General features: G+C 39.3%; 1 protein-coding gene across 2 annotated transcripts; it reads left to right on the forward strand.

The window, feature by feature from the left end:
- Positions 1–1548: 1548 nt before the first annotated feature.
- On the forward strand, positions 1549–12563 carry si:ch211-112f3.4 (EF-hand and coiled-coil domain-containing protein 1). 2 transcript variants are annotated; one of them, XM_053653520.1, is made up of 7 exons: positions 1549–2554; positions 3395–3947; positions 8914–9029; positions 9396–9531; positions 10793–10937; positions 11785–11854; positions 12045–12563. In XM_053653520.1, the coding sequence occupies exons 1-7, from the start codon at positions 2005–2007 to the stop codon at positions 12218–12220; spliced, it is 1746 nt and encodes a 581-aa protein (XP_053509495.1). In that variant the 5' UTR covers positions 1549–2004; the 3' UTR covers positions 12221–12563. The 2 variants fall into 2 exon arrangements, with proteins under 2 accessions (XP_053509495.1, XP_053509496.1); XM_053653521.1 differs by having other exon boundaries at positions 1550–2554; positions 12025–12563.
- The last annotated feature ends 3186 nt before the right edge of the window (positions 12564–15749 follow it).

Below are 15749 nucleotides of genomic sequence, written 5' to 3' on the forward strand. Positions count from 1 at the left end.
TGATAAAGACAGAATGAGAACTCGAGGAGACGTGGCGTGATCTAGCCATACAGATATCACGATTCAGACGAAAAACAACAAAAGCATGACTGGCGGCACAAGTGACTCACTTTCCTACAGCTAGAAACGAAACCTCACCGTGTCAGAAGTTGATATCGCTTTCCTTTGTGTTCAGGTGCCCCATTTTAACAACAGTACCTTTTCGTTATGAGTCACTGAGAAAAAAAACGAGGTCCTGTGGTCTGAAGTGATTTAAAGGACCTGGTGAGTGGCAAACAGTGAGGAAGTCATTCGCTTTACCTATCCATCTTATGACGCTTTATGACGCTATGCTAACAGGTCAGAAGGCGATGAGTCATTTTCTATAACGGCAGCTCTGAGTGTAGTGCAGCAGCAAATCGCAGGTTTGTATTAATGCGTTTCTATAGTAACAACACCTACATGACTGTCCTAAGATATTGCCTGAACAGACCGCAAAAAAGAAATTTCAGAAAATTGAGCGCAAATCATTTTGTTGCCAACATTTTTGTTCACCATGTTAACAATAGCAATATTTTAGATGCGTATTGTATGTATATACAAAAAAGAAGGTCCTCGGGAGCCACAGAGTGATTTTTTGGGGCTTGGCCTAGTGTATAGCCGACCTCTGGTTAATGCTTATTATGAATAGTCCAAATAGTTCGTTCTGAAAGTAGTGCAGACAAATGACAATGTATCATTTATGTGCTCGTTCGAATACGTTATCATTTCTATAGTAACAGCTCATTCACAGGGACGACTTGTGTAGTCAACGCTAAAATTATCTAAGACTAATAATATACAGATTGAAATGTGTCTTTATTTAACAAAGAAAAAAAAAACACCCGTATAATCGCTGATATGGTGAACGTTTCTGTGAGGAGATGTTTATGGAAGGAGTCTCCAGTGTTAGTGGGTTGTAACAATCACGGCATTTTCCTCAGTATAACCTGACAATCTATGTTTGAAAAAAATTATTTTAGAGAGAGAGAAAAACAAGAGGGAGGCTATTGAAGGAACAACTGTTTATAGCTGCTATAATGTAACAGGAAAACAGGGACTAACTTGTTTCTCTGACTTTACACACATTAAATTAAATTCAACCATAAATGGATAAAAAGTAAGACACTTAAATAATAACATTTATTTTATGGATTATGGACAAGTTGCTGTGGGGCGCACAGTGCCTTAAAGGTTAGCACGTTTGCAGCGCACCTTTGGGGTTGGGGGTTTGAATCCCGTTCCAGGTGTCCCCGTTCCAGGTGTCCCTGCCTTGTAGTTCCCTGGGATAGACTCCAGACTCCCTGCAACCCTGTGTAGGATAAGTGGTACAAAAAAATGGATGAATGGATGGATGGACAAATTGCTGTCTTACAAGCGGAATAAGACATTTCCGAATGTGCTCTTATAGGACAATAATCAACGTTGGGGTGGTAACATTACATTAAACCACCCGGTTGTTGATTGTTTTCCTGTAGCAGCATGTTTGGAATGTTGAAATAAAAATGATTTATATACAATAGGCTACATATGATGATTTTTTTTGTAAGGGAAAGACTATTAAAGGATGTAAACAGAAGACAATGCATTCTGCAGAATTTATAACTAACCTGATCTCTAGCCCAAAAAACTTTCCCTGCTCAGTGTTTTCCAAAACATACAGTCTGGCAACCCCCGGTCTGATCTTACTGATTGCTGTGCCTGCAGGCGTCACTGTTTTGATCGCGGTTCAAGAGTCTAACCTGTGCGCAGAAGTGATTGGGCGAGGCTCAGAACGTTTGCAAGTCCAGAGCTTCATCTCATCTGTCAGTCCTGCGGGTGGAGGCGGAATTCAGGACTTCTTTCAGCGCGCGCACTGAATCCTCATAACTCCTTTCTCCATTACGCGTTCGTCTGATGCTTTCCACTCCATCCCTCCCTCAAGAGCTGCCGAGTCTCTGATTTCCTCAGCAACTTGCGTGTGACTTTATAACGTCAGAAACGCGAATGTCTCGAGCGTGTGCGCCGCCGCAGCCGATTCGCGCCGCGCGCAAAACCGAGTGGCTCCGCTGCGCCCTCGCGCACCACTTCAGCCGTGAGCCCGAGGTCGAGAACGAGATCGTGGTGCTGGCCACCGGCATCGACCAGTACCTGCAAGAGGTCTTCCATCACCTCGCTTACGCCAGCAGCAGCAGCAGCAGCGATCTGGTGTCCGAACAGGACTTCCGGCTGCTCTGTTCAGTACTCGGTGTGAGCGCGGATGAGGACAGAGCGCGCGAGGAGAGGGACGTGTGCTCCGAGCTTCCACTCGCGCTCAGCTTCAGGGAGTTTCACTCGCGCCTCTGCGGTTTCTTCGCCGTCCGAGCGCGAGACTCACCGACATCCGCGCGCCTTCCGGTCACCGAGGAAACGGAGCACGTTGAGCGCGAGATCAGGCTCCGGTGGCCTCGAGTGAGGCGGAGAAAATGCGTCAGCTTCGACTTAAGTCGGGACGGTGCTGCAAACAGGACATCACGCGACAGGAAGGAAAACGTGAAAGTGTCCGCACCGGAAGCAGGTACAGAGCCCAGGCGCGTGAATGTTCATCCAGTGTCCTGAATAAGCCTATATATTTTTATTCTGTAATTGGTCTTTTTTTGTGTGGTGTGACAGGTTTACACTAAATGAAAATAAACGAATTATGACGCAAGGAAACCACACGCCTACATGTTACAATCTTCAGAAAGAGCTTTATCCTGGTTGGTGGTTTCAGAGTATTTCCCAGGAACGCTGGGTGCGAGGCAGGAATACACCCGGGACAGGACGCCAGTCCATACACACATACACACATTTGCACACTCGTTCACACCTAGGGGCAGTCTATAGTAGCAAGTGCACCTTTTTGGACAGCTTTGGGACGTGAAGGAAACCGGAGAGCCTGGAGGAAATTTTCGTATTTGCTAGACAGCAACACAATCATTTTTCATTTTCTATTTAAATGTCCTGGGCATGTCCCTGTCACACAAAATGAAAGTTGAAAGCAAAGGTGCTGTAGGACTTAGGGCTAAGTTCCATGTCACAACAGCACCAATCAAATGTAACTAACCTGGCTAACAAAGTCGGTTCGATCCGTATAGGCCACTTTTCCAATTTAGAAGCAGAAAGGGTGAACGGTGCGGTGTAGAAAGTTTGTAAAGATGTAACGGGGACATGCTGTGGTGAAAATAGCAAATAGTCTAGAGAGCAACAGAAATCAGGAAAATGATTTATGTTGCATCACGGTGACACTCTGGAGGTGATTCACATCTTTTCAAAATATGTTGATGTTTTCCTAAAACAGTCAATAAGTGTGGACACTATGAATGAAAAGGTACAGTAAATAAAAAAATTATTTTTTGATCCATTCCATTAACTGCAGGACAGCAAGGTCAGCAGAGATCATGGCAGGAACAGGTTGAGCTGGAGAACACCAGTCTGAGAGAGCTTGTGGAAGACCTGCGTTCGGCTCTCCAGAGCAGCGACGCTCGCTGCATGTCCCTCGAGGTGGCCCTGAGGAGGGAGCGTCTGTACGCACCTGGCAAAAACTCTCCACAAATCACTGAAAGCCAAACCTGCTTTGCTGGCAGTGAGCCCAGACTGACGCAAACTAAACAAACCAGGCGCACAAAGGACCTGCTCCGAGAGCTAGAGTTGATCCGGGCTTCACGTGACGGCCAGCTGGAGGAGGCGATGAGGTTCAACCAGAGGCTGGAGGAGGAAGTTATGTCGGCATACAGTGAGGTCAGCAGGCTGGAGGAAACAGTGGCGAGGCTGAGAAGAGAGAGCGGAGAGATCAAGAGGAGGGCAGAGGACGCAAGAGCGGCTCTCGCTGCAGGTCTGGCGAGGGTCAAAGACATCCAGGACCGGGCGGAGCAGGTCGGGCCACTGCAGGAGAAAGTCCAAAACCTCGAGGTGGAACTGGAGACATTCAGGTAGCTATAATCTGAGACTGTGCTTTTCTGGTAACGATTAGAACAAATCCAACGAACCAACAATATGTCAGTGGAAGATTATTGTGGTATAAAGTAAAATAACTGCCGATTTTCCAATTTCAACATGAACTCCTGAATCTCCTGAATGTCCTGAATTTTAGTAGCTTGGAATACTGGGTAAATCTAGGAACCTCGCAAATAAGAAGCACATTTTGAGGTACTGATGTCCTAGTTGCAGTTACCTCCAAGTTCATACTCAGGGAGGGAGGTCTCTTAATACATTACGTAAAGAATAAAACTCTGTCTCATGCTGCCATAGAAAAAGAATCAACAACAGAGTGGTGTGATGAAGCAGAGTTACTGTACCACCCTGAAGTTACAAATATTACCATATCCTGAACTTTTATTCACTTACACCACAGCAATTCTCCAAATTACAATTTGTATTTATTAAAGAACATTACTTCTTTAAAAAAAATATATCAATTTAATGCTATGGATCATACACAAAACAAGTTAGTTCCTGTTATGATATACATTATAGTAGCTATAAATTTAATTCCTCAACAGACTCGTTTTGTTTCTCTCTCTCTCTCTTGTAGTAAATAAGAGTAAAAAAAAAAGGATAAAAAGCCATTTGTTATATTAGTGAGAAAACACAGCGTGTAAATTCATCTGTCCGGAATATGTCAGAAAACTTAAAGTTACAGAGTGTTACAGAGCACTGGCACTGGAGACTCCTTCTAGAAGGTCCTGGAAGGTCTCAGGGACAGTGATGTTTGGAGGTGTGATGAAACATGTTTGGTTTTGTTCATGTGGTTTTGTTTTATGAATTGAATCACTTAGGCACTGACTGGCTTTAACACAGGATTAAAAAAACACCAATTTAATCAAAGTAAGCCTGTAATGCTGCTTTACTGAACAACTGTTGTATAATCTTGTGATTAGGTTCTCGAGTTAAAACAGCAGGTCAGTCTATCTTTCCTTAGTTGTCTGAATCATACACTGAATGTATTATAGAATCCTACAATTTCACAGATTGATTCGGATCGATGTGATTTGTTATAACTTAAACATGCGACACGTAGCATAGTTTTATGGAGAGGTGCCAGAACTTTTGTCTGATTCCCAAAATCATCAATAGGTCAGTACACGTCGTAACAAACAACCCAAATTCTCTCCGATCGTGTCATTGGGTTTAGTTCTACCTGACTAGTGTAGCAGGCTATTCGTTTTGGATGGATGGCTGTCAATAAAACATGTTCATCAGAATAGTAGGCCACGCCCACCTCAGATTGTTCCAGTCAGTGAGTTCAGTGAATTATTGAGCAGCGATTGATTATGTATTGTTTTTTTTTTTTCTTTTTCAGAATTTTCTGGATGTTTACTATGACACACTTGGTATTATGAAGCCTTTTTTTTATCGTTATACTGAATGTCTTGTCTTGTATTCACACACACACACACACACACACACACACACACACACACACACACTTACTTCCATTGTGAAAAAAACAAACCCAGGACTTTCTGACAATGCTTCACTTTTGAAAATACACCATCAAAGTTCCTCCTGTTACTCCCATAATCACAGACATTTTTTTTAGAAAGAATCTCGGTTTTCACTAATGGGCACAGGAGCGCTCTCACATCTTGCGCATGTTTAGAAGATTTCATGTCTAGGATATTAATTTGAGCCCCGAGGATAAGGAGGGTCAGAGATGAGTCATATGATGGGCGTGGTCTGGGAGCGGAATTGAAATCGATGAGCATGTTGGTAGGGATGCGAAACATTTAGGGATGCTCACTTTTCCTTAGAAACGGTGTGAGCTTTGTTGCAATCACAATACGGTTCAGGTTAGTTTCCTGTTATAGCCTATTAGTCATTATCCTTTAAGTATGACTAAAGTAGACACTCACTGCAGCGTGTCATTACAGCATTTTAGTGTATCCTGTGCTAGCGCCAGTTTTACTCTCGAGTCTGGCAGTGAATCAACTGCACACAGATCCTATCAAACTTAAAAGCTGTGTGGTTTATTCTCCTCCCTCTTCAGTCTAGAGCTCACTCTCATTGTGTTTGAAGCACCAGAACAGCCGGAGGGGACGATGGCAGTGACTTCAATTGAGGATAATATATCTTGTCATCTTACACGTATACAGAAGATAAAATATCCCGGACTACAGTGTGACACCGAGGCTCTGTATAAAGAAGGGGTTCGGAAACTGCACTAGTAAAATGGGCTCCTGGATTAAGTACGGAATAAAACAGGTGGAGGTGTGATATTATAGGAAAATAATCAATGACAGAGTGGTGTGATGAAGCAGAGTGTCTGTTACCACCTTAAAGTTATTATTTTCCATTAACAACACATCCTGAAGTGTTTTATTATTCGTATACAACAGCAACAACACGTCATAATTTCATGCATTTACAGTATAGTTATTGCATTTAACATTGTGGAACGTCTATTTTAAAAAAAGTAGTTCTTGTTATCACGTCTTTTTTTCTCTCTCTCTCAGTAAGGCAACAAAATAAAAAATAACAGCAACACAAGAATAATAGAATAATAGTAATAATACTAATAGTAATAATACTAAAAGAATAATAATAATAATACTAATAACAAACTTTATTTTATAAAGCACCTTTAAAAGTAGCTTCTCAAGGCGCTTTACGTAAAAAAAAACCCACAGTCATGTATAGATACAAATCATAAAAAATAAGCATAGACACCAACATTCACAATAAATAAAACATTTAAAAAATCAAGTTAAAGCTAACCTTAAAAAAAGTATGTTTTAAGATAAGATGTAAAAATACCTAATGTTTGTGCGTGTCTGATTGATATCAGTCTAAGTGAATTCCATCATTTAGGAGTATAAAAGGAGAAAGCCCTATAACTCACGGAACATAAACGAGTCTGATGGACAACTAATAACGCAACCGAAGATGTTCCCACTGACACTGGAGACTCTTTCCATAAATGTTCTTAAACATAAATGTTCTTAGACTTGTTCTTCCATACAAGTCCCGGTGAATGAGCTGTTATTATAGAAACGTATTAGAAACGATCGCATGGATATACTGTAAACCTGTGACTTGCAGCTGCATGGCTTCTGACCAGTCAGAATCCAGAATTCCATTTATATACAATTATGAAATACCTTGTAACCATCAGATTAAGGTTGAAAGGTGTGTGATGAAACTCGAGGTGATACTTAAAGAAATTCCAGTTTTTATGAAGCAATCATATACATATTTGATGTCTTTTTCAACATCACGTTTATCATGATAACTGGTCCGCCCATACGCCTGGGGCTGTGGTTTTAATTAATCTTCAGAGTAGCTTAGAGATGGTGTAATGCTCATTCCTGAAACGTAAACAGACACGTTTCAGCCTGCAGGTTAGCTTACTGTCTACACTGGCAACACACAACGCTGTACCTACACTTACACACACACACACACACACACACACCTCGTATTAACTATATTGCTTAATATATGCAACTCGGAAGCGTAGTGCTTAAAGCAAAAAATCCACCCTGAATAAAGTGCATGTTAATCTTGACATAATAATTAACATGCGCTTCAATAGAAGCCAATATTTTATTTTCTAATAAAATGACAAGTTTTCAGTTCAAACATCTCGCTCTATTTGTATTATTGCCATTCCACCTGCTGATTGTGGTGCAGTGAGGTACAACCCTCACTTCATCTCTACTTAAAGAGAGCGATGCAGTGGCACTTTAGTCCTATAGCGTGTCCAGCTCTTTCACCTGGTCAACAGCACACGCTGCTCAAATAGATCAACTTCCAGAACTTTCATGCTAATCTATCATATCTATCATGCTTGTCATCTCGTAGATCGCAGTCTCTGCCTGCAACTGCGTCACATAGAGTAGCTGCACTGCATTCTGGGCCTTTGGGTATAATGTTTACTTCTGCTTTTACACTGGATTTATTCCGGATTTCTTGTGAATGTGATGTTGAAAAGCGAAACCTGATCACTATCACTTATGTTTGGGATTGTTGACTTTTTTTCTCTCTCTCCACTGGAACTGCTCTAGCAAGAATGTCGTCGTCTTGTGACATCGATGCAACACAGAACCGCTAGCCTCTCATAGACATTACAAAGATAAAGCAACAAATTAGCAGCAGAATTACTAAACACATCATAAACATTTCAATATAAACATGTTTAAAGTGTTTCAGGGTGAAGTTTTTCTTTAAAGTGGAAGTACACAAAACCAATGAAACCATACAGTACGTGCTGGGCGAAAGAATCTTAAAATCATTCTTAAAGTGCACCTATTATGGTTTTGAAACGTGCCTAATTTTGTTTTAAAGGTCTCATACACTGTAACGTGCTCGTAATTTAAACTGCAGCGTTAACTTTTCCCCCAGTGTCACAAACGACTCGTTCAATGATCCGGTCTAAAGGATTCGTTCTAAACTCCTCCTTTCAGAGAGCATACTCTGCTCTGATTGGTCAGACGTCGCAGTCTGTTGTGATTGTTCTACCGTTGTCAGTGTGTTTCAAAATGGAAAGGTCAACTACCATAACGAGTTTCAGCTCCATCTGTTAGCGAGCAGCAGATGAAGAGCAGAGGCGGGGCTTTTTGTTATGAACCTACGTAGATTAGTACAGGGAGTAAGTCTCATTTCAGCTGTTCAGAATCGGTTCCTTCTTTTGGGAGTCGATAACTCAGTTTGTCGTGCGCTTTGATTTTTTAAACTTTGCAGACGTTTTTACATTCACAAACAGCTCTATAACACACTACATGAAAGGTAATATTTGAAAAACCATAATAGGTGCACTTTAAATCAATTACACATCTGACCTGAGAATTATAAATGGAAATTAACGCGTAAAAATTTATTGGTCGACCTGAAAAAGGAGACTTTTAGTCGCAAAATTTCCTTGAGTTCTTATTTTACATGCATGTGATTCACTCGCAGATCTCGGTGCACCTGCAGAGCTGAATGTGAGAGAAGAACCGAACCTCCAGTCGAGTCAGTGGAACCCACAGCGCGCGCGATTCCCACGGGCCGAGATGAGACGCTCATCAGAGGAGGTGAGAAAGATCAATTTAAATTCGCATATTTTTTTTTCACATTATGAAAGTTTAACCCCCCATCCCCCCCCCCCCACACACACACCCTCCCCACTCCCATGCCCAATTTTTTAAAAAATGTTTTAATATTTTTGTTTGTGGTACTTTACTAGCAAATGAGTAATCAAACATTGAGGAAGAAAACACACCTGTGCTACTGTGCCTTTGATTAAAATGATTTCTGTTTATCAATATACTTTTATCAGCTTTTCAAATTTTATAACTTTTGTACTTATAATTATATTATAATTGATTTTCATGATTTACTTATGTGTTGACTGCAGTGTAAATGAATGAACTCTTGACTAATTCATCTCGTTATGGCAGAGGAAGACCTGCAGAGGGCGGTGGAGGGCCGAGCAGCCTCGGATGAGGAGGAGGATGTGAACGTGAAGGAGGAAGGCCAGTGCTGTCTCCTGGAGGTGAAGCGACTTATTAACAAACTTCACAACTGCGCAAAGGGGTGAGGGGATTAGCACAACACACACACATACACACTATTCCTCCATTTCATTATTTTGTTGTTAGGATTGGCTCCTTAAAGCTGCAGTAAGCATTATTTTTAAAGACCACGTCAGCAAAACGTTAGATAGCCCTCACTGAGCGAGACAATTAAAAAAAAGTCTATGTTGCAGTCCTGGGTTTTGTAATCAACTTCTAAAAACTGTCTGCAAACGAGACAGCCCATATGAGAATAGGCTATACCAGAACAGGAAATAAATTGCTAGGGTAATATAATAGCGTAAGAAAACATCAGCTGATATTCAACTTAAAGTGCTGGGTCAATTGCTGCCAACAAAAATGTAACAAGATAAACGTTAGCTTTTTTATAGAGTGCAACAGAAAATTGCCATTATCTATAAATTAATGTACTAGTAACATCTGTATAGCTACATAAGCTAGTTATATAAGCTAACTATGAGAACAGAATGGTTTGTTACATTGATTTTTTCATAATGAATGTGTGATGAGGTGCTTCTACTCTTTTTTTCTTAACATTGCTTTTGAAAGCAGGGAAACAGAGTGGGTAGACTACTTAGCAAGAACGGCTAACATTGCTTACAGCCAGTTTAAGGGTTGGTATTATTTCTTTTGATGGCAGGGATTTTTTTGCTTACAGCCGCTTTTAAGAGTGGTTTGATACTCAAATGAAGTTTAAATTAGATGGGGCTCAATAGAGTGTAGAATTCAGGATTAGAATTTATTCAAAAAGCACTCTTTTTTCTTTTAAACACAGAAGCTGTTTGTAAATCTCTGTACACACTTGAATATTTTAGAAATATAACGTTCGATTTTTGAAACGTTATATTTCAGCTGGGTTTTACTCATCCTGCTGTACATCTATGCTAATGTAATTTATTCGAGTAGTTAGCAAGCTGTCAGATTTTGTATTCAGATATTCTGTAGACCTCAGGAGCTGAACTTGCCCTGATGGAATTACAATTCTTTCCAAAAAGATAACATTTGTTACTTGATTTTGTGTAGCCAAACTTATGTAGCTAGCTTCTTAGCACACTGATAAAGCTATGCACACGATTTCAGTAAAACTAACACTGCAGTTTGCCAAGAAAAATACTTTAACTTCATTTTATTCTCACTGCCAAGGTTAAATGTGTAGCAAGCAGTACCGTGTAACAAGGGAATGATGACGCAGCGCTGACCACACTACTGGAATGCAGGGAGTAAAGTTTTTCTCCTAAATGTATGTGTGTGTGTTTTGCTAGATGTCAGAAGATGGCGTTGTGTCATCTGCTCCTGTCAAAGAACTCTACAGGTCATTATAGCAATCAGACCGGCTGCACCGGTCCAGAGTCAAAGACAAGGGGACGAAGGCACCACATGCTTCTGGATGAAAAGAAAACGGATAAAGTACGTACACAGCTGAGAAAAACTGTGTAAAATTTTGTAACTATCCTCTTCCTAATCCGCAAAGTAGCGTTTAGGCTATTATTAGGGGTCCAAGCACCATAGGAGCGAAACCTACTTTTATGAATTAGTCCATGTATTTTTTTGGTGTATCTTGGTAAAATTAAATTAAATTAAAATAAAATATAAAAATCAACCATGTGTCAAACATTCTAACGTCTGATGTAGTGAATGTGTTTGTGTGTTCCGTTTTGGATTTCTTTACGAATAATTAATTTTAATAACGTTTTTTGTACCTGAAAAAAGACCGGTTGTACTAATAATAGTGCTACACCGCCATCTAGTGGTCAAAAGTTTCACTGCACTGCATCCTACTTTTTGGTGGTGATGAACTTTTTATAACAGAAGGAAAAAAAAGAGAGAAAACATTTGATTTACATTTGAAAACACATACTATAATGTATACCCAATTATATTTAAAAATATATCCAGCATGTTCATGTGCAAAAATGTGGCCCAAATGTAAGCCCATTTCCTGCCTTAATGTAGGAGTGGAGCATTCTGTACAGTTTAGTATTCTGTTCACCTCAGTATTCCATACAATTCAGTCTTCTGTACACTTTAGTATTCTGTACGATTCAACATTATGTATGCTTCAGTATTCAGTGCACTTCAGTATTCCAAACCAGTCAGTATTCAGTACACTTCAGTATTCCAGACACTTCAATATTCTGTACAGTTTGGTATTCTAGACACTTCAGTGTTCCATTCAAATCAAATTGTGGGATCAATTTTTCTCAATAATAAGAAAACCTCTCAAGACATAATCTTTTTCTCTTCATCCCGGCAGAGAATCTCGCGGAGAACCCTGGGTAAAATCCTGCTGAACACACTAGATCTGTGCAACACGAAAGGCCAAGGTAGAATCTATAGATCTATTTTACAATTTATCAGCAAAACAATCCCGAAAAAAAAATTAAAACTAAAATGTGGCAATAATCCAAAAGATAAAGCAAATTTACAAATTTTAAAACCTTGAGAAGCATGACTATTTGACACACTGAGGGTGTGATTTGTTTCTTTGATACAGAATTGATTCCCGTCTTCCAGGTCGTGGACGCTCTTTGTCAGCAGCTGGTCTCCAGCGAGCTGGTGTGTGTGGAGGGAGATGTCACGACATGGCGAGGTGTAAACCCACATCACCGAAACAGCACAAACCCCCTCCTCATCTCCTGCTGAGACTGAGACTTGTGTACTTCATCCAGGTGTTTGAGGAAGATCCTTAAATACTTAACATGTGATAGTTAGATCTCTATCTAATTTGTTTCACTGCATTATATATAAGATTAAAAGAACTTCATAAGAAAAAAGCTTCCTTTGTGTGTCGAAAACATTGTCTCACTTCCAAATAAAAACCTAGTGGTTGCCATTAACACATTTTCCCATCAAGATATAATTGTTTTTCCAGGATTCAGTTACAGAGCCATATTCGTGTATTACAGTATCTCCTTACTTACAAGTGATCCGTGCTGGAAAAAGAAAAAGAAATATCGGAATACCCTACAGTGGAATTGCTGTAAACATCTATCCATCAGGATCTAATTATTTTCATGGTTTCCAAAAGCTTGTTTTTTTATTATTATTATTATTATTTAGCTCCAGGGTCCCAGATTCAAACGCAGGAAATCTCAGGATCTCCCTGTGTCCATGTCGGTTTCCCAAGGATTCTCTGCTTTCATCCGACCATTCAGAAACATACCAGTAGGTGGACTGGTGAACTTTGAAATGCCGCTAGGTGTGAATGTGTGGGTGAGACATAAATAGATAAGACATCCCATCTAGGGTGTATTGTCACCTCGTGCCTGGTGTGTTCCTGGAATAAACCCCAGGATAAAGTGCTTACTGAAGAATGAATGCTTTTAGCTCATTAAGGCACTCACCATTGGAGACCACTGGGTTACTATAGGATGCGTTTGGCTTCCATTAGAAAACCACCAGAGATATCTAGAACTTGTCACAATTGCTAAAGTTTCAATTATATAATACAAATTGACATAATTGACTGGTTTTTATCAGATTTGTACAAATTCATGGTTACTATTAACCCTTTCCCGCAGTACACCAGCGTTCTGTTGCACTGGCAGAATAGAAATCGACTTATTGGACATTTTCTATCAGTATAAACAAATGAATTATTTTATCTCAGTAAGTCTGTTATAAGATTATTCAGGACACTGTTGGGTTTCTGTGTCTAGAGTATCATGACTGTGTTAAGCTGCTGGTGAACACATGGATGGTGATGGCAAAGGAGAGGGGTGTGAGCCCCCTGCTGGACAAACAATTCACACATCACCAGAATAACACTGGTACAGAGATAAAACAGACAGCATGACTAAAGCTTATTTGAGATTAAAATATCGTATACAACTGCAACAGTAAAATTTTAATTATAAAAACAATAAACATGGCAAATTCTTAAAGCCCTGAGTCATTAACCACTACTATGGAGTGTGACATGACAAATAAATTCCATGCTGAACATGCTGAACATGGGCATACCCCCAAAACAGGTGGAAATTCCTTTTTGGCCTCTGGTATAAAGAGTTAAATAGCACTACAAGCCAGTTTGTTATCAGTGCATAATTCCAACAGAATAAAATCAAATCAGCCATCAGGAACCATTAGGAATTGCACTCATTCTGTTAAATTACAATTCCACTCCATTAGGAACCATTACAAATCCCTGCTAAAGCTTTAGGACTCTTTTGATATTATGTCCCTTCGTCTGGAGAAGCCAGAATTTGTGTAAAACTGTAACGTAACTGTTCCCATTATGTTTCTAAGGAGGAACGTGTTGCAATATAATGAGAGATGTATGGACTTCACGTGTTCTCCTATAGTTAATCCTCAAGTCATAGAATGAAAAGTACCTTTAAAATGCTTCAAATCCAGCCAAAGAGTCCAGCCTCTTTGCTATGATGTTAAGCACAGTTGGAAATCTCCAGACATAACATTTTATATTATTAGGTTTGAAGATTGTTTATTGTGTCAAAAGCAACAGTTTCTAGAGGTGGATGCTTATACAGTTACATTTATTACACTTTTCTTCCCAAGGTTGTCATTTTTGTTTGTTTGTTTGTTTGTTTGTATGTATGTTCCACCCTTGTTTAGCACACTGGTGAGGGACGTTTCGACACATCTGTGTGAGAACAATGACGGTCAGTCATTTTCCCAGAGCCTGCCTCTTTCTCTCTCATAAGAGCGTTTTGTTCATGACCCTATGGGACACTCGGGTCCGAACGTCTCCACATTCCTCCACGTATCTATTTATTACACATCTCGGCTTTAACCGTTCTCGAAGCTGTTTTTCAAGTCTGTTCATTAAGTTCTCAGGATTCTTTTCTTGCTCTGTAGAGCCTTGTGATAATTATGACAATATGATATTCATGATAAAGTGCCTGCAAAACAGTAGCACAAGTGTCTGAGTGTCCTTAACCCTTTACTGCATGGTGTTGCAAATTGTATCTCCAATTTTTTGATAGGCGATAATACAAAAATACTATTTTCTTATGTAACTGCTAAAAGGGGGCTTTAAGTTTGACATAATAAAAAAAGTCATGTCATATGACCAGGAAATGCTGTTTGCGCTTCCTCTTCTGCATTCACATGGCATGGTGAATGTCATCACTGGCAGTCTCTCACAATTGTAATATATTTTTCAATGTTTAGGCAAAACTACTTGAATGAAAAAATTTAAACTCTGAGAGAAGTTAACATTTTTTTTTGTCATTAAAACAAGTTTATATATTTGGAATATTCTGTTCAATGGTAAAATGTAATTGTTGCCGTATGGCAACAACATGCGATCATTGTACTGTGGTATGCACATTCAATGAATTGAAACAGGCGTACAGAGCAAAAAAGACACTAGGCTTCTCTAATAGTGTATTTACATTTTTTCACATTCAAAGTAATACAAACGATTGTAATTTCAGACATTTTTGCAATCGCAGCTTATTTATTATTATTAATAATAATTCGAGAGAAAGAATTAAAACGATACTTCCCCCAAAATATTTGGATCTCATTTTTGTATGCATTTTGAGTGAGTAAATTCATCCACATTCTTATTACAACTGTAATTCCTTTCTAGAAGATAGAACTTTTATATGTTTACCAGGTGGCAAAAAAAATCTCTGCAATTTATAGTCTGGAAAATGCAGGAATTGTAATCTCATACATTTTGTGTTACTTTTGACTATATGATACTTTCCACCATTGCACATTGTTGGCAACAATTGACCAACTACACCCTAAAAAATAGTTTTCAACATTTTAAATTATATTTTTATTACTAGAACTGTTTTAATATAAATTTATTATGATGCAGTGGAATATTATAGATAAATATTGTTTATTTAAATAGTTTACCTTAAGTAATAAATTGTCTGGCTTTTGAGTTGGTATGGTTGTAGATTTTAGGCTACAAACAATATTAATAAGCAGACATTTAAGAGTGTAAAAATCAATCCTAACCCATAAGAGGAGTTAGTTTAAAAGTAACTTGTTTTTGACTCTTATTTTCCCCTTTTTACTTGTATCCACCTTTTTTCTTCTATTTCCGAATAAACACTCAAATCCTATTATCTCATTCTCCGTATCTTTGAAAGGTCAACTTTATTTTGTGTGTGTGTGTGTGTGTGTGTGTGTGTTGGGTCATATAAGAGACATTTTCTTTATTCCCACCGACTCCTAACAAACAGAGTAAGATTCCGAGCCTGTTTGAGCTACGTGTGCATCGGCAGTGCATCGTGC

This window comes from Ictalurus furcatus, chromosome 21, assembly GCF_023375685.1.
Source record: "Ictalurus furcatus strain D&B chromosome 21, Billie_1.0, whole genome shotgun sequence".
Lineage (NCBI taxonomy): Eukaryota > Metazoa > Chordata > Actinopteri > Siluriformes > Ictaluridae > Ictalurus > Ictalurus furcatus.